General features: G+C 42.4%; 1 protein-coding gene across 1 annotated transcript in view; it reads left to right on the top strand.

The window, feature by feature from the left end:
- Positions 1-6,369: 6,369 nt before the first annotated feature.
- Positions 6,370-20,767, top strand: part of CPPED1 (calcineurin like phosphoesterase domain containing 1) — an 813,834-nt gene continuing 799,436 nt past the window's right edge. Inside the window, exon 1 of the mRNA XM_078663165.1 lies at positions 6,370-6,507. Within this exon, the coding sequence (XP_078519291.1) occupies positions 6,444-6,507 (64 nt within the window). The 5' untranslated portion in view covers positions 6,370-6,443. The remainder of the gene's footprint in view (positions 6,508-20,767) is intronic.

A 20,767-nucleotide genomic window follows, 5' to 3' on the forward strand; every position in this document is an offset into this window, starting at 1 on the left:
CGCCTTCCCTGACAACACCCAGGTCAAGGAACACGCCATAGTCCCAGGGGACTTTGTGTGCATCCGGAATTTTGATTGTTCCAGCCCCCTCGAGCCGCGCTGGAAGACCCCGAAATTGGTGCTTCTTACCACGAGGACCGCGCTGAAAGTGGAGGGACGCAAGGTCTGGATCCATGCCCATCACGTTAAGCGGTATATTGGACAATGTGGAACATTTGCAAAGAACATTGACTTTAATGACAATACAGACTTTGTGCCGCCTTTGCTTGAAAAGACCCCTCAGCAAGAGTATAGGTCTAAATTAAGATCTAGTAAGTCAGACGTAGTTTAATTGTTTAAGCCCACCCGGTGGTGAATCGGTTAGACTAGTTTCTGACATGTATAAGATCACATATGAGAATAGCAAGAAGAGAGATAAAAAGGAAAAATACTGCAAGACATTACGCAGTAGATGTATTGTTACCTTGATCATTATTTTTATTCTGTGCATTGTTATAATCTGTGTCAGTTTATTGCTACATGTTTTCTTTCCCATTTCTTCACATATATACTCTTCCAGTAACAGTACCATAGAGCATACATTTAGTGTATTGCCACCTCATGAATTGTCATATCGACTTGCCTTGCGTAACAATACTTTTATTCAAATGTTACACCATTCTCACCAGACCAGCAATGCAACTGATTGCTGGGTATGTGGCCAACTACCCCCTTATCAGAAAACAAAGGGAGTTCTGCCGAAATAATTTCTCGAATTTTCGGAAAAAAAACGCCCATTGGATAACATGGCAAATCGCACCTCCACACAAAACATGCTTTTTCCACCACTTCCACAGCTCAGATCCTTTTCAAATTTGGCATCACAGTAGTCCAAGCGATGCCCTACATCCTCACCAAAAAGCAACCAAATCCCTCCACTGGAACGGGTACGAATTTCCGCTCAAAGACACGCCCCCCGCAAACACCAAACAACGCCAAAATCCCTCAACACCTTGTTAAACAGCATGTTAAAACAAATACTGCCTTCTCAATACAAGATATCAACTCTTTGGCAGCTGAAGCACAATCTTTCCCCAATGACTGCTGTACATGGGAAAGTCATGAACTCATCTCTCCACGTTATCACATAACACGTACGCACATCTTCAAAACGTTTTCTCCAAACACTTGAAAGAGATCCAGCTCTCTCCTGCCTAACGTAATGTCAACATACTCTGCACAAACCATATCCACATGGCGCTATTCACAAGCCATATTTACAAGGAGCTATTTACAAGGAACTTCACTCTCAGAAGGACTTTCTTCTTTCATAACGTCACGCCATACCTATTTCATTTGCGGTCAGACAGCTTATGTACATCTGCCCTTAGACTGGGGTGGGACTTGTTATATAGCATTCCTATTGCCACCTGTTTCCTTGGCCCCATCCCATTATCACAGAGATTCACAACTAGAACATGTTAGACAAACTCAAGTGGACAAGAACCCTTGAAGCAGTAGTGAATGTGACTGCATCTGCCCTGGCGAACTTGGCCCAGGAGCAGTCTGCCATGATACTGTCTCTGTCTGCAGTGTGGCCTGGCGATTTTGCAACTGCTTGCGTTCCCCATCCACATGTACAAAGGATAAAGATGAAGAAATGATTCTGTATGATCAGCTATACGGTCTCATGAATATAGATGTATCCTAAAGGGTTATGTAGGAGACAAGGAGGGAATGAGGAAAATGATATTTTGCCTGACCAATATTGTCCACTACATACACCCTATGTTACATTCATGTGCATGTCACCCATGCATATTTCTCGTAGTGGCCTGAATCACTAGGCCTCTGCAAACATGTCCTGCAAGTCATCAAGTCATCAAGTCTCCCAAACATTAAGCTAACATGAAGGCCCATGTATTTGCATTTTGCATTGTGCACTTTTAAAATAAATATCGTACTGAACCTTTTTTTGTGGTTGAGCCTGAAACCACTTTCTGAAATATTGTTTTCATGACTCCTGGCACACTGAAAACTGCAGTCACGTCAGCAAGAAGCCTGCCAAGACATTATTATGAATAACAGTTATCTGTTTTCAGTACAGAGTGGCATCCCTGCCCGGTGAGGAAAAGCAAACAGAACCCGTCCGCGACAGATAAGGCCTAACTCTCTGTCTCAGCCCCCATGCAATGAACGGAGGAATATATGCTTTTTTCTTTATTTCTAGTGATGAACAACCTTTTGCTTTAGACAATACATCCCCTATCATATCAGATTGTACAAGATGTGCTTTTCGCCCTGACACAAGAGATTTCTCTGCTAGGCTGGAAGTCAGCTCTCCTCCCAGTTACACGTCAATTGCACGCCATGCTCAAGTTGCACAATTAGGGCAGAGTTCCAGCTGGTCATGCAAACTCCTCCTCTAAGTACCCACCCACCTATGACACCTACCTATCACCTACCTATGACTCATCAAGTGTACACCCTCATGCACAATCATACACGCCCACATGCTCTTATCTCTTTCTTTCTTGCTCTGCCTGGAGCGCTCCTCCCTATGTACAAGGAGAAAAATGTATATATTCTGTTCATTGTTATTAAATGTCAGATTACTCTTCCTGAACCTCAGTGGTGATGGAACATATTCTCCCTTTGACTCGAGTTATTGGAATAAAGCCCATTTTAACTTGGACACCACGGATCCTGTCTCTCATTTGATGCATGATACTTTGTTAATGCCTAGAAATTCTGCCAGGGTAATATTTTATTTACCACAGAGCCATGGCCTCTAAGGCCTTTTGGTCTGGCTCCCGACTGGAGGACATTCTGAGATCAGCTGATTGGTCCAATGACAGTATCTTTCGTATGTTATATTGTAAACCAATTCATACTGTAGCTTCTGATGTTATTGATATGCTTTGAATGTCCCACCTCTACAAGTCTAACTTGTGTTCTCCCTCCCTACAGCGAATCCGGCCTTCCCACCTGCATCATCATAGGAGGACTTCTCTCCAGCTACTCCGTTCTTCACCTCTTCGGACTGCTTCTCCGGCTTGTTTGGATCCTTCTTTGGAGGCTCACGTTGGACTTCTGCCCTGGATCCCTCTGGTTCAAGATGTCTGTTCCTGGACTTTGGCATTCTCTTTAATTGTTGTTATGGTTCCTTTGTTTTCGAATTTTATCTGACCAGCTCGTCAGCGAAAAGAGGAAGCTGCGCAGTCAGTAATGTCTCTTATCTCTATTCCATACTGCGATTGGTTACTGTGTTATCGTTTTTTCACGTTCCCATGGCCCAGCTTGTCGCCTGGCCCCCTGGGAACTGTGTTTTTTACTTATCTTGGCTGCTATGTTAATAAAGCAAGAAAAGAGAAATGCATAATACTCGCCTCCGTGTCTTTAATAAAATTAAGACTTTCCGTCATAACAACTAGGAAAATCTACATTATACTACCTATTTTCTTGCTAACTCCCTTGATCCTTTAGGACTAAAGGTATTGGTGGCTTGGATTGGTAAGACAAATGGTATATATCCCGAATGGTAAAATTTAAAAATTGATTGAGTGTAAGTTTACCTGTTTAAATACATACTTAGTTTTATGGGCCCTGGTGAGTATGTTGAGCAGGTGAGATGCGCTCTATCAGTATGAGTTCTGCCATTGAGGGAATAGAAATAAGACATTAGAATATTTGGGGTAATCAGGGGTTCAATGTTAAATGGTAACGCACAGTCATCAGTTTGTGAAGTGTCGAGCTCTGCAATGTCACAAATGGCAAGATGACCCAAGAATGCCACTATTAGAGCTGCACAAGGACCCAGGAAGACTGTTGCAGATCACTTGATAGGCCAATTATTCTCTGCTTGTCTTGGCCTCGATTGCAAGCCCTCTCTCCATAACTGCTCAAATGTTCCCCTATTGCCTCATACCCACTGATTATAGTCCCCCACTGGTTGCCCAAAGTCTCCAACCCACCACCACTCAGTTTCCTTATGTTCCCCCGCAGTGTCTCTGATGTCTGCAGACAGGGCCGGAATGAGAACACAAAGCAGTCCTGGCAGATGTTATGAGACCAGCCCCCATATGGTGCACAGCAAACGAGGGTAGAGAGCAAACCTGAAAGAGAGTTTGGGGGGTTCTCCCACAAATAAAACTTGGGGAAAATTGCAAAAATGGTGCATTCTACAACACAGTTTTCATTATATATTCAATTAATCATACATGTGTAAATCAGTGTATAGAAACTTTTACACAAGACAAAGGTGTAGGATTCACATGCCATTTATACTGGTAGACATTTTTTTTAAGAGTGCTTGCTCTGGGGAAGAACAAATTTAGGATTCAGAACATAACACAGTGGTTAGGGTTGACTTAACTAATAATAATGTATTTCTACCCAAACAAACCCTTTTTAGCAAAATTAGGATAATGAAAGACTGGGAAAAAACATAACTTTCTAACCAAGATTACGCCTGTAACTTATGAACTGCCCAGTAGCAATAGGATATCTGTGACAAAAGCAGTAACCCACTGAGCTGTGCGCATAAAATATTGTTTTGTGATCTGCATACTACACACTATTAGCAGCAGACATATTAACCTTCTGAGCTACCTTAGATGAGTCAAAAGTGCCACTAGACAAAACTCTGATCTCTCTCCAGCAGGTACATTTATCACAGAGTTATCTTGGCACTTTTAGCGTTGGCTGAAAACTGTTGGATATACATGGAACTCCTCAGGGTTTTTAAAACGGCTGCACTGGTACAAAACCGGCTCCAAGTAACAAAAGCCCCCCACCCTTTAAGCCTCCCATGAAAACACCCGAAGCCCGGTAAGGCCAGTCCAGCCAAGTCTTCAGACAGACAGGCAACTAGGTAGACGAGGAGCAATGTTTTGGGTGCCTTCCTAGTGCGCTCCAAATTTTCAGTTTGCCACAGTGCTGAATGACTTGAAGATTAGTAACCAGCAGTGTTTTGGCACAGCACTAACAGCAGTACAGAAGTTGACTCTAAGGGCATGCTTCTTCCCTGCAAGTACCAGGCTCAGCCTGTCTGCAATCAGCACAAGGCAGGGCATCTGTCTACAGCCCAGTAAGTGGCTAATACAGTGAGAAACTGCAAAAAAAATATATGAAGGGGAAAACAGAAGTGATAGAAACATGCAATTCACAGACCAAAAATTATTCCATTCATAGTCGGTTTTCAGAATTGAAACATTTCCAATTTTAATCCTTAAAAAATAATTTTTGTTACTTACTGGTCTGCTTCTACTAATAAGTATTGCTGCTGCCACTAGGTCTGGCTTATATTAGGTTTATGTTCATTGCTGTGTGATATGTCTTGATATAGTAGTGACCGAAAACTCAGAAAGACACTCATATACCGGTTGTTGCTTTGAAATACCTCCTGAGAAAGTATCATTCGAAGTGTAACTCATTTAACAGTAGAATGCCACTCATAGCCAGACTGAAACCATAGAAATGTCACACATAACGATTTGAAAACTTGGCAGCTATGCAAATGTGAATGTATAATTGCATTTCTGTGACGTGTAGGGGTGGAATCTAAATTGTGCTGTTCCACCTATTTATTAATTTCCTAATATGTTAGTTAAACAAAGTGCACGCAAATGGGTGATCTGCTTTCCCTAACGTAAGCAGGTGCGTGTGTGTTTATTATGGGAAGACAAATCCGACAGGCAGCAGTAGACAGGAAGCGCACACAATGCTGGGCATTTGCACATAGCCAAGGATGAACAGATGTAGCACTGAGCGCCATCTTACAACCACCATAATATCTTCAAAACGATTACTTTGAGTAACACGATGGAACCAGATCTTGTCGAAAATACAATGCTTAACTTATTTGTGTCACCGTACTTTAATACATCGTTGTTAAACATTACAATGATTCGGACCGTTTATTTTTTGTGTCCGTAAATTACAATCTAATTAACACGAGGCCCCGTCTATAATTATAATTTCGAAAATAAAAATATCCACATCAAATGCTACAGAGAGCGAAACCTCGCTTTGTAGAAATGTGATCCATCTCAACATTCATGAAAACAGCAGTGCCCCAAGATGGCGTTCTCGTCAACGAGACCTTTAAGGTGATGTTTTTTAAAAGTCTTACCATCCAATCTAACTTAGTACATATACATGACACTTGTAGCCCGAAAACAAACGAGCATAATGTGTACGAAGATCATAAAAAACTGCCTCCACGGACCACATATCAACTTTCACTGATCGGACTTCTTTGCATCGTTTGAAAACTACAGAAGTCAAATTGCCCCGCCCCTCCGCAGCTGAGTCACTCAGGCAGCACCAATCGATACCGGAGCTGCTCACTGCAGTTCCAGGAGGAAGCTGGAATCCTGAGCTGTGCCACTAACCCTCACTACACACATCCCAAGCAGAGTGGCTACTGGCACAGCGTGGGCCTCCAACTCCTCGAGAAGGTTATGGCAAAGGAGGGGCAAGTGTTCCTGCGGGCGCGGGACAGGACATTTACCGCCTTCAGTGAAGGTACAGGTGCTTGTACCGCTGGTCTCCTGGCTTTTACTTAGGGAGGGAGTGCGAGTGGGGTCTTCTAATTTACAGGCACGTTCAGCAGATTTTAGGGTTCCTCAGATTCTGCCGCAGGAGACGCCAATCTTGGTGTTACCAACTTTTATCAACATAGGACCACCTGCTGTCATCTAGCCAGATGCCATGAGTGGGACTTTAGGGCGGTCTTGTATTTCTGTTAGTTCACAGCTCTAGACATGCTGGGGATTGTAGGCCCGCTATCGACTGTCACGCTAAACGTTTCAGTGTGCTTGGAGGCTGAAAAATAAGTTACGGCTGTGCCTGTGCTGATGGAAATAACCAAATATTTATATTTATCGTAGACTGAACACGCTGCAACTGTTGTCCTTGCAGAGCAGTGAGTCACGTACAGCCTCTGCATCCACTGCGGAGGTCGTTGGGATTTCGTTGTTACTTTTCCCAGCTTATACTCGCCATCTGCTTGTTTTTTTGTGGTTCTGGAAGAGCCAGCCGTTTCTTTAATACGATTTTTTCAAGAATCTTCCCTGTTTTGTTTTTGCACCCTTTCTGCATTTGCTTACTTTAACTATCCTTTAAGATCAAGTTAGACAATTTAAAGACACGTTTGAAGTGATTTCTTCTTGTGTTTCTATTGTAGGTTCATATTTTAAAAGGAAAAACTACCGTGTTTCCTAATTTTCCCAATTTTTAGTATACCCGTTTGACATTGAAATACCAGACGCGATGGTTTAATACTGACGTGAAAACCCTCTCTGTTGCTGGTCTTTTTCTGTTACTTAGCTAGCTGCAGAAAGGACAAATAATGCCAGTCCTTTTAGAAGCACTCACAATGCCAGAGTTGTCACATCGTTTAGTTTCTTAACTCTCTAACCCCGATTCTCAAATCTATTCGCAGCTGTACACTTCATTGTTGCACAAAAGTGCAGCAAAATGGAAATACACATACAGTATTCTGATTCACAGGGTATGGTGTAATTGCTATTCTTCTAAGTTTAATATAAAGGCTGATAATATGGTTGTTCTGGGTGGGGCACCTGGTAGAAGTAAGTGAAAACAATGCAAAGCATGTTAATTTCTACACCCCTCGTACACGTAGTGCCCCATCGTGGAAACACACATGAATGTATTACTACATGAACAGGACATAATAATGGATTAAACTGTCCTACCTGCATCAGAATGCAAAAAAAAAAAACTAAACTGGATGTGCTCTTTAAGCACAGATCTTTTGAGAGCGCTCAGAGTTATAAATGATAACACATAATTTATGCTAGCAGAATTCTCCAGTTGGTGTACATTTCTTTATACACTGACAATTGTTCGTTTCAGACAGTCTAAAACTGTTGTGGATTTCTTAAGCTTCTGTAATTCTCCAAGCTCTGTACTACTGCAACTTCAGAATTGTTATCTTTGTTTTGCGAATCAGCTCTACTGTGAGGAGTAAGTCTGACTCTCTAGCTGTCTACATTAAGTTGGAGAACAAACAATGCATCTTCTTTAGGTAGATTCAGTAGTCCGTCAGTCTCCAGATGAGTTTAATTACTCTATATTTTGACTTTCTGTTCTTCTGTGTGATCATGTGATGCTTTCTGACCAAGAGCTCCCCCGTTGCGACACTGCACTAATTCGGTAACTTGGAGTTTATGATTTCCTTTGGGCCTCAGTTTCTAGATTTGTCATTAATAGTTTGATATAATTAAACACTAAAAAAGCACAAACAGCAGACCAAGGTCAAGCACATTAGTTCCGTGTCTTCCAAATATTAGGTGGTGCAATCACTTCCAACATCCTCTGTTTAGGGATGTCCGAACTAAACCGGTATACAAAAACAAAAGGGAAGGTGCACTCCAATGAAGTCAATTTAGCAAAAGGTATTTTTAGAAGTCTCTTCTTTATTCAACATCAAAGTTTTCAATCATCAAAGGCACAGTTTGATATAATTCACGAACCCAGACTTCACACATACGCCTTTTATTATTATTGAACGAAGATGGGGTGTTGTTCGTGAGATACAGCACAAAGATTCTGGAATCTTTTGGATGTCTGAATTACTGGATTGTGTTAGCTAGTAAGTGGAGTTAAATTCAACGATGGAAGTGCACAAAGTAACACATTCATAAGTGTCTGGAATGGCAAGCAAATGCCATTCCAAGTGATACAACAGAAATCATCTGCCATGGCTTTCTAAAGCAAGCACAAGAACGCACACAGTTTATTTATCTATTTTATGCAACGTGTAGAATGACCAAACAATCCAACATTCTGGGGCTGCTGAACCAGAGATGATCCTTTTCAACAGATCTAAAAGCGAACAAGTAGTTGCATCGTCAGTTCCAAATTTTAATAAAGTATTTACTTTAAATGTCATTCCCTCTAAAGAAGTGGGCCTTGCAATAGAATGACGAACCTGCACACTATAGACAAGCATTGGCATAGCCAATAGGTCTTGCCTTTGGGACGTTATAAGTATTTAGCCATGCAGCATATTATCCTGGGTGCTAAAACAACTACTGTTACTTCACATGTCACTGGTGAACAGCCACACACACCCAAGGATGATCTTTTGTGCTATTTAATCCCTCTGAGAGTATTAGTGCATGTTAAGATTTGCACCTTTACCCATTAATCCTCACTATATGCAAGGAAGTTCCGCTGTCTCCAGAACTGTAACGAGCAGGGATACTGGAGAGCTTAGAGGCTGTGCAGTGGCACTCACTCTGTAGGAAGCTGGGCAGTGAAACAGGAGTTGAAGCTATACTACTGCAGCTCCATGGATATATTACTTTACTCAAACAGTTACTGACATTTAAACAAGGATTTATGTAACTCTACATGCAGCACTAGGCAGGGGGTACACAAGCCTGTATGCAAATTGGGTAAATTTCATTACATGGCATTGACCCTGGCCTGTTGCAAGATCAGTCAATCTCTGCAGTAGGCCATCTATTTCTGAGGAGAGTCACACAATGTGCTCCATCCAAGAAGGAACTAGTTGGAATAAAAATAGCACCTATATCTTGAAGGTGAATTTGGCATACACCCTCTGAGCCATCTTCCAACCACTTTGGAACTCCTTCAGACACTGCAGCAGGCAGCTGCAACTTTTAGCACCAACTCTTACTCTGCTGTCAGTCTCTCACTCTACATGTATGCCTCGATCCTGATCAGCCTCAGTCAGGGGGTCCCACCCCTGGAGAGCAGATTTTCTTCTAAAATACTATCAATCTATCTTTCTAAAACAGTGAGCTCTCACACCGCTTGGCTTTCAAGCGCTTTGGATTGGCAAGTGAAGCTCTTTTGCACCATAAAAAATGCATAGGCGAGAATGATCAAATGGCTCAAGTATTAGCCACTATCGAATTTTTTAATGGATCTGTTTATTACATATTATTTTCGCTTAGGTGATACTTTTGGCAGGCAAATACGATATCAATTGAATCAGTAGGCAATCTCCTAAACAGATTAGCCACCATCTAATGAATAGGCCATGAATAGAATAGTGTTTGTGTTGTACTGGGAACAGCAACAAATACACAGTGCATAATTTGTGTATGTGTCTGCTCTTATTTTAGGGGCCGGAACCTTTTTTTCCAACACCAGACTTTGACCCAGAGCAAGAGAGACAAACAGCAGGGAAAGGAGGAGAAAGATGGCAAACAATGAAAAAGGGAGAAGTCAGGGATGGAAAAATCTGCACGAGTGGGAAGGAGAGACCAAAATAAAGAGGCACAGGGTGAAAAAAAGACTAGGCAGCCCATAAACCCAACCGGCAGTGCTGGACTCGGGCTTCTAAAATACCTGGAGCTCCTACTCGTTTTCAAATTGAGCAATGCACGTTACGCACTTGTTCCACAGATGTGTAAGTATTATGGAATGCAAACATCACAAGGTGATGCCAGTGACAGGTGCAAGGAAACATGCTCGCTGGTGCTGGGCCAGACTGCAGAGGAGCCGGAGGTTGTGAAAGGCCCCAGCTCTCCATCACAATTGCTTCACCTCAGCCTCTCGGTGTCATGGGAGTTGTTGCTAAGGCGGAGTGAAACTTTGGGTGCCTCTTACTCGTGCACAGACAACTAAATGACCAAAAGGCAAGGAATGAGGAAGAGAACAGCTTACCAGGGACATGAGGGGCTGCACAGTGTGTGCTGGGGCTTGAATGCGCTGGCAGGGTAAACCAGGAAGCTAGGTGGGGGGGGGGCAGCGGGGCAAGTGCACGCTAGAGAGCCCCATGGCTGTCTCATCGCATGGGGTCAGAGCAGCATCACGAGGGGGGATATCTGTGAGACACACCTGGGGAAGCATGTGCCTATAGGAGATACATGGAGGGTAAAGAACAGCTGCGTGGGAGATAAGACATGCACGGGGCGCCTGTGACACAATATATGTCAAAATAAACAAGCGATGAAAGACAAGCGCGTCCCAGCGGCTGCGAAAGAGAAAGCGACGCCTTACGGGAGCGAGCAGCGGCAGATGCGATAATTGCAAACAGATGTCGCCGCTGATCGCTCCCTTAAGGTAAACGCCATACATGCACAAGGGCTCATTGGAAGCAGTGCAGTACATGCACGAGTTTCCAAAAAAGTACGGAGTGATTCCAAAAGGTCACTCCAAAGCAGCTATTGCACGCTGTGTAGGCAAGACCTAAAAAATCACCACTAGTAGTTAGTGGGCTAAATCATCCGAGCTATGATCGGACTGCAAATTTAATGTCAAATACAGCTACAGCTCACAAACGAATCTTCATAATTCGATCATCAATCAAAGATGTCCTAATTAGTGCACTGTCAAATGAGAGATTACATTTTAACTCCAATTTTCTCATTCCTCTTTCCAAAGAGATCATTTGGGTTGGAATTTAACTCCCAATTTCTGAATATTTTGCAGTAGGATTTTCATTATTACAATCTTGAATGGGAGGTGGGCTAACCACTGACTTGTTTTGATAGCCATATCAGAAAGAATTACTAATTTTAATCTTCTCAAACTCCTATCATTACTCCCACATCTGCTCTAGATCACTGAATTTTTGGTACTCTTTTTCATCACGTTATTTGGGATAAATATATTTCTACCTTGCTGTTTTTTAAGACTTCTGTCCAGAAAGTTTGATTTGCAAAGCAATTTTTGGAGTGCAAATTAACACGCTTATCAAATGATAATTAACTTAAAACGTACACGTGATAGAGAGAGAGTGCCATTTAACAGTATGCATCTGTGCTATTGAGTGGGTTTCAAGTCGGGCCATGGAAATAGTGGCATGAATTCCTGATGTGCGGAAGGTGTACAGTTTTATTTGCATATTCGTGGATGTGGAAGCTTTGACACTAATAGGCGCATGGTGTCACTGCATTGAGAAGTACTTGCCATGAAACAATTATGGTCATATGTGTGTGCAATGAAAGGGGTTGCTAAATTTGTAACAAAGCACCTGAGCTGAGCACACTGATTGTACTTTTAATGGTGCAATTTTTCCTTTTTTAGCCACATAATTTACTACCCCCTGACGCATAAAGCATTGTGAGCAGAAGCAACTAGTCGAACCACTCCATTCATTAACATTTACAGAAATAGGATGGAGTTAATTTTTTTGATGAGATCAAACTCAGTTTTTTAATATTGTTAAAACATTTTTAAAGTTATGATTGAGAAGTGCAACCATTTGTCAACACTGCCTCCCTAAAATTGATTTGCCTGTGAACACTGAAAGATGACACAACATGCCAGAGGCTTGGAAAGGCTTGCTAAGTTGATGCAGAGGCAGTTTAATCGGTATTCACAAGATACAACATTTAGGCAAATGACACTTCCGTAAAAAGGTACAAGAGCGCGTTCAGAGTAGCACTGCATGTATTTAATGAAAACGTGAACAGCTCTGCTAAAGGGTCTCGGTGATGGCTAGACGTACATTGTGGGAAGCATGTGGAACTGTAGAAGGCGGCTTGTGGGATAAATGTGTTGACATGTGGAAGAAGATGTGATGGAAAGTGGAATGTGAGAGATCAGCCGCTGGTATAGATGTGGGCACATGTGAAGTGGGTGTGGCGGATGCATGGAACAAAAGGGTTAGTGTCGGCCTATATAGAATAGTTGTTCGAAGGGTATGTGAAATAAGTGTGGTGGCACATCTGATGAAAGTGTCATGACCTATAAACTAGGTGGGCGGACAGATGTGGAAGAAGAGGAAGTGATTTGTGTAATGTGATAGATTGGCTTGTGGAATAGATGTGGGCGAGAACACGTGTGAAACAGAATAATTGGCTTGTGGGATAGGTGTGTGTACACATGGAATAAATGAGGATGGTGTGTAGAACAGAAATGGATGTGGCCTATCAATGGGGAGAATATTTTAAATACATGGAGCAGTGCATGTAGTAGATTTGGTGACTGTTGCAGAATGGGGTGGACAAACGTGTGCAGGGGCATGTGTAAATAGATGGGTAGGAATGTGCAATACTTATGGAGTAACATGGAATAGATGTCACACAGTTATTTTTTGACTCATTTTCCAAGTGACATTTCCGATTTTAAATTTTTTTGTCAGGTCGAGAAGCTGTATTTGCAGATGCTCTACTGTTCATTTGTGCCAACACAATATATATATATATTTTTTTGTAAACCTTTATTGGTATAGACAGGATATACAAATCTGGGCCTACAACCAAACTGGCCGGCCATAATACGAGAAAGCAGTCAAGAAGTCCAGAATAAAGTTACAGAATCAATCATAGAGGAACGTGAGCAATACAATCTTAAAAAGGGGGAAGGAGAGAGGATCCAAACGGCCAGCAAACAGGAGCAAAGAAGGTTATTTTTTATAATAAGGCGAGAAGGAGCATGACAGGTTCGACGACAATATAGAGGAATCCGGATTCCCAAATCAAACCATTGGTAACAGAAAAGCTAAAGGGCAGTCATGCAGGAATGTCAGCACTGTATATATCGGTCTAAAAGCAGGGCCGTGAACACAAGTCAGTATATAACTAAGAACAACTTTGCATCCCCACCACCCAGTATCACATCGGACACAGAACAAAGGGGCCGGAATAGCGACAACACCAAGACTAACCCGTCATACTGACCTTGGGAGAGAGAGAAAAAGGGAAGAGGGGGGGGGGAAGAGGCAAGAAGAGAGGGAAAGGAAAACACAGACTGAAAGAGAAGAATGCCGCGCCTAAACAAGCGCCCCGCAGCAAGGAACACATAAAAGAGCGGTAATATCAGCAACAAGGAGGGCATGGGAGTCGCAATGGAAGCAGCAGAACTACAAAAAGAAGAACAGCGACATTACAGACCCCACCCCAATCATGCCACGGAAGGCAAGGACAGACGTGTGCCAACACAATATTATATGATTGTTCACCCCATGATTTCTACACTATTTAAGATTATGGTTCTCTGTTTACATTAGCCAACTATAGAGCAAAAGAAATGAAGATAGGCACAGCAATAGTAGGCCCTCGTGCCTTTAGGATCCGAGATACAAACATCAAAATTGTTACAGAGCTTTTGCAATAAGGTGAACTACTCAAATAATACGGGGGTCAGTGGACATTGTAAGACTGCGAGTTGGGTGGGGATTGCTACTAGTCACTAATCTGTCTTCAGTTACTATGGTCAGCATTTCTCAGTGGCTAAAGGTGCCAGAGTACTGCGAATATTAAATGTCAGCCTTCTGCCTTGGCTTCTCAGCAGCCTTAGCTTAGCGTTAGGAGGGACGGATGTATGTGAAACTAGCTATATAAGATTTTCAGCAGGATGTTGTAGTCTGAATGTAAAAGTATTATGAATATTTATATGAACCACACTGCTCACTTTTTTTTTTTTTTTAATTAACAAAAGCTCACCAAATGGCCAAAGCAATCAATGCAAATGCAACCACTGGCAATTCTTGGTGTGAGCAGTGGGTACCAAACTGTACTCATGGGGGTTGAAATCTGGTGCCAATCCAGGACAGAACTAGGGTGAGTGGGCCACAAACCTTTGACTCGATTGAGAGGCTCCACTGGAATGCAGAATAACTCACAGTAGCAAGCACTACACCATCCGTCCCCATGAGAAAAAGGCCAGGGGTGGCTGAGACCCACATATCTGGCAATTTTTCAAGACTAAAATGATATTTCATCGACACTGCCATCACCTTTGATGAACCACAGGAGTAACTCGGGGAGGCACCCTGGCAGAAATTTTTAAACAGCGTTGTTGATGTATTTTTAGTAAGTTTAACCAAAATAGACATCATTTAGAAATTAATTGTTTGGGGCTCTGCTAGCCAATTTATTTAATCAGAATTGGCATTTCCTCAACTTATTCTTAGCACTCTGTGCCTGTTATAAACCTCTCTCTCTCTAGATGTTTGTCTATTTTTGCAGTTTTTAACAGCGCCAATTCAACCCACGTGCATGCGAGAGCTTTACATGAGCACCAGATTACATTACCCAAGGCTAGGATTTTCTTTTTTATATGGTGGCTCCCCGGGTTTTGCAAACAAAAACCCGCTCCGGCCTCTGCCTTCCCCTCCCCTACACTTAGGCCTGCAGTACTGATATATTTCCTTTTGGACTTTTGGGTGCGCACTGCACCGGGGTCCTATTTGTTTGACCTGGTACTAGTGGCGAGCGTGAGGCAACAAGCTTTGAAATCATAGACTCACCATGAATCCCATGCAGGCGAGTTCAGGTGTCTCATCTATACCGTTGGCAGTTGTGAAAAGTCATTTGTAAAGTACAACTTCACGCAGAATTAAGTCGTTTAACAAATTGAAACACAGGAGCAAGGAAGGACGCATCCTGAACAGGTCTTCTTCTTCAGCAACTGACTTCCCAGAGCTCAAACAAAGAATATAGAACTTTGTAAGAAGGAGCTAGTGGAAACCAGAAGGTTTGGAAGTAAATAATTCTAAAAGGAAAGAACATGACACATCTTCCCACTTAAGGAAATAAAAGAGAAAAAAAATAAAGAGAAAAAATATAATGAAATCATTCACATATGTAACATACAAATTCTTCCATCCACTTGGGTCTGGAGCATACTCTTTTCTTAACAGAAATATAATCTACTACAGGTTCAGCATTTTCGTCTTTGACAAGTTCAGCAGGTTCAACTTTTTCAGAGGTTCCACCATCGCCCCGTTCCTCCCAACAATATCGTTGTCCACAATTTGTTCTAGATTGGGATTGGAAATATATTCATTGACAACCCTAGACTCAAAAGTACTTGCAGTGATGGCTTGACTGTCAATGTCATCAAAAGTTTCAAAAGACAATGAAGGTCTTGAAATTTCTTGATCCTCCTTGCCTCTGAAAATGGCAATCCTTCTAACATTCCAAACTTTATCATCACTTAAAAGTACAGCATTGCGTAAAACCTTAACCAGCAAGGGTTCAGAAAATTGAGATTCTCCCTTGCAAACTTCTCAAGGTTTTTTAACTTTGACCCATACTCCAGTCTTAATATCGACCAAACCTGAACCAAATTTATCATCAAAGATGCGTTTGTATTGTAAATGTTTTTCAAGAATATTTTTCTTGATGTAATTCATGCAAATATCAAGACTAGAACTCTTGAGCAACCAATCCGGATTGCATTTGGTTCTAGCACTACGGCTTCTCATGATTTCAAAAGGAGACATTTTTCAGGCCTCATGAACGTTGGTTCTATATGTCCAAACCGCTTTGTACACTTGAAGTTCCCAATCAGCCGCTTTCATGACAGCGATTTAAATAGCATTTTTTAATACTCTGTTTAATTTCTCGCACATGCCATTACCACTAGGATTGTACAATGAAGTGGTTCTGTGTTTTACACCTACTCCCTCAAAGTAAGTTTTTGCTAACCTGGACATTAATTGCACTCGATTATAACTTATGATTTGGACATGAAGTCCTTCTTCAATGAAAACTATCAATAAATTGTAAAACAGTGGCAGAATCAATGTTATCAACAATCACTATGGTTGGCCATCTCGAAAAAACATCGATCATGGAGATTATATATTTAGAAGCAGTACCAATCGGGCCCATGATGTCTATAGCCACAGTATGCCAAGGACCATCAGGTGTGATGGGTTCACACATATCAGGCCTCAAAAGTTTTTAGTGCTTAATCTGAGTTAGCACAAATCATGCAATCTTTTACAGTTTTTTCAGCGCAGAGGTCAATTCCTGGCCACCAGTACCATTTTTTAACCCTCTGTTTTGTTTTCACTATGCCACAATGATCTTCCTGACACTTTCTTAAAATGGATTCTCTTAATGAAGTGGGAGGAATAGCTTTATCCCCACGAAAGATGGTATTATCAGTAACAGATAACTCGTTTTTACCTCCCAACATGGTTTAAGGCTCGTAGATACTTTAGATTTTTCTGGCCATCCTTGGCAGATAAGAGATATCAAATCAATTTCTTTCAAGTATTCTTCTTCCCATTTTTTTTTCTATACAAAAAGGATTCTCATCATGAATAAGGGCAACATGCAATGAATCCCACTCATTCACTTTGCATTCATGTAAGTCTAATGGCATGCGCGAAAGAAAATCTGCTAGAACATTGCTCTTACCAGGAACACATTCTGCTTTGTAAATGAAGTCTTGTATACGCATTGACATCCTGGCCATCCCAGCTGAGGCTTTGAACAGCACTTCTGTAGTAAGGAGTTTAACTAAGGGCTTGTGATCAGATTTGACTATGCATTCTCTGCCCCAGACAAAGCTGCGAAAATGTTCCAAAGCCTATACACATGCTAAAGTTTCCTTTTCAATAACAGAAAACTTACTTTCAGAAGGAGTTCCCTGGACGCATATGCAACAATGGATTCGTTTCCTTTGTCATCAATTTGGGAGAGGACACCACCCAAACCCTTGTTGCTAGCATCCACGGTGACTATACATTTGAAGTTCACGTCAAAAGGACACAGCACAGGAGCACAAACAATGGCTTTTTTTGATATCTTCAAATTCTTTCTTGCATACAACAGACTATACACATCTAATATTGCTCTTGAGTAACTGTCTGATGTTGTAAACTTTAGACACAGACAAAGGCCAATCCAAAGCTGTGGGAACCCACAAAGTACATACAACAGATCACCTGACCACGCAAGCGCTGTCTAGGGTCGACCTAAAAAGGGATAGATTTCTAAGGCTGTGGTTTGACAGTGTCGCTGTCAAACAAACCTATTGCTTACAATATACATACAGTAGGCTTTGGGTCGGCCCTGTCAGCAATTGGTTCTCATGGACCCGCTTTATTCAGCCATTGGCTGGCCATTTTTTCAATCATGTCTTGGCTTAGCCCAGTGAAGTATTCATCTCTCACATCACTGCTATTGGCTGTTTGGGTGTATTAGTTAGCCTTTACCCCAGTGCATGCTTGAACAGCATATGGGACTATTCTACAGTTATAACCTTCTCCGTCCTCTTCTGCTGGCTCCCTCTGGTGTGTCTTGTGCTAATTTACTAATGCATGCATTAGCACATTAAACCGATTTGGTTTTGCTGATGCTTGTTTTCCACCTGGCTTGTCCTTGTAGTAGGGGCAGAGCATAATGGGATGAACGTGTTGCTCCTACCATGCAAAACTCCATCAAGAAGATTTGCCTTTTGAAAAAATATTTGCAGGACTATGAGTGTCAATCTGGCTAACGCATTATCACGAAGAGTCAGGGGAACAGAATGTAAAACCGTTAAAAAATAATTTAAGGCTTCTATGTTTTGTGCTAAGGCTACATTTTTTAATGATTATTAGTAACTCCATCTCACTGTGTCACAATTGTGTGGCTTCTTCAATAGTCCAACGGTTTTTATCAGGTATTGTCTGCAAACCGCTTTTAGCTGCCTGTTGTCAAAGACCTATTGTGGACAGTACCAATTCTAAACTGGGCTTCTGGGCTAGCTCGCTGCTCACCATTGACTGGATTTCTTGGCACTCTCATTGCTTGCTTCTTATTCAATTGCTTTCCATAGAAATAAGAGTTTCTCTTCACAAATTAAACGCCTGAAGTCACATAAGTTTTCTTGATGTTTCTTTATTCAAAGTAAGACCTCCAGGAACCATCCCTTCTAATTTCACACTTCTCACCATCCTCTTGCTCATCATTTTTAACACCTTTCACAACAACTTTGTTCAGATTCCAAATTCTCAAATCTGCTGTTTTCACAGCACTTCTAAACAATTTTACCACTTGAATGGGACTGAAGAATGTGTCCCCTTGATTCTTCCCTGGTTTCCTGACCCTCACCCAATCACCAACCCTTACTTCGGTGACCTTCACTTTCTTTTTGTCCTCAAACCATTCTTTATTTCTTTCCAGGGCTTTCAATTCTTTTCCTCTCCATCTTTCCTTGCCCTCCTCACTTGCTAAACATTTAGCATTTACCAAGCTGGAGACACTACACTGTTTGGCCTTCTCCCCCTAAATAACTCAAAGGGAGTTTTCCTTAGAACCGAGTGAGGAGTTGGACGATACTTCCCAGCATTCTTGCACACCTCCTCATCCCATCCCCCACCACTACCATTAGTTAGTGGTATGGTTTCCTTTAGGACACGATTAAATCATTCCACCAGTCCATTGGCCTCGGGATGGTACAGCTCAATTTTCTTATGTTGAATTCCATACTTCTTTAGGAACATTTCCATTTCCTTAGAGATCAACTAAACTCCATTGTCCATCAGTAATGACCCAGGCACTCCTTCCAGTGCAATGAGCTCTTTCAAAAAATCTATTACATGCTTTGTCTCAATCCCATTAGTGTACATAACTTCCGGCTACCTTGAGTACATTACAAGCAGTACTAAGGCATGCATAGCTCCTCCTTTTGAGTGTATAGGTCGCAAAATATCCAGGGCTACTTCTTCCCTTGGGCAATTTTCTGACTGTCATTGGTCGAACCCTTGCTTTGAGACCTTTATCACTCACCAGGCATTGTACACAACTCCTCACACATCTCTCAACTTGCGCATCCATTCCCGGCCACCAATACACCATTCTCAAACATTCCTTAGTTTTATGGAACAATTCTGTTTATTAAGGTCCACAATGTAAATAGCACAACTTTCTGCCTACAACCAGCGGCCAGCAACTTCACCATAGAGAGCCATTAATACACAGCTGTATGGCCACAACTCGGAGGCTGGTAGCGATGCAGGGACCATTTAACCATAAACAAAATAGACATCAACCACTAAACCCCTCCCCACAACCCCCTCTCCTCTGCACAAGAATCATGTAGGCGCTGCACTCTAAGCAGAATTAGATCCCTGGAAGGCCCCTGGTAGGAGTCTAGTACTGCAGGGGTGATCATGCCAGTTCAGCTTCTTGCGAGGAGCATGCGCAAAATCTGCTGGTATTTGGAGCAAGTCACTTCCCTAAATTCTACAGAGAGAATTCGGATTAAGGGGGCCCATAAATCAGGGTATTCAGCTGCTCTGTTCTCCACTGTGACAGACAGTCGCTCCATTGCCAAGGAAAACCAAAGTGAATATAGCCAGGAAGTATGGACCGGGATGCTCTCAGATCCCCAGTGCGCAAGGATCACTTGGCCTGCAGCATTTAACGCTAAGGCCATCGTCTGACCCCGGAGCGAGCGCAAGGGAAAGTCGGGACACGGCAGCCCAAGTAGAGTGTGTGTGGGGAAGCATGGAGGCATAGTGTCAAACACTGAATCGATGTCATCTAAGACCTGCTCCCAGAATCAAGACAGTTTGGGGCAGTGCCACAGGAGATGAAGAAGAGAGCCCGTCTGCCCTAAGCCCCTCCAGCTATTCTCTGTCCCATCTGTCAATACGTGCTGGTGTGGGATACCAGTAGGGGGCTATTTTGTAGGCTGTCTCTGTACCGGCCATGTTGTGTGCAGTGTGATGTATTCTATAAAATATGTCAGTCCTCTCTTTAGTGAAGAGCGACCTCCCAGTGCAACTGGCCTTTGTATTTATACGCAGAGCCACCATCGGAAAGCATAGCATAGAGTTCAGAGATAAGGTACTTATCGCCCTGCTTGCGGACCAGCCACTTCTTGAACGGTAAGTGGGCGTTAGGCCGCTGTCTTATAACCCAGAGAGGTCACCCAGTGCCTCAGCTACATCTAATGAAACGCATCCAATGCAGGGAGAGAGTAGTCCTGTTGAAATTGATCAAAGGGGATAATCGTCAAAGGATCGAAAAGGGAGCCCACCCGTTTGCACCCTTGCTCACTCCAGTAGCTGAATACTTCCGAGCCACACCCAGGGGGTAAATCAAGGTTA

Source organism: Lissotriton helveticus, chromosome 10 (assembly GCF_964261635.1).
Source record: "Lissotriton helveticus chromosome 10, aLisHel1.1, whole genome shotgun sequence".
Classification (NCBI taxonomy): Eukaryota; Metazoa; Chordata; class Amphibia; order Caudata; family Salamandridae; genus Lissotriton; species Lissotriton helveticus.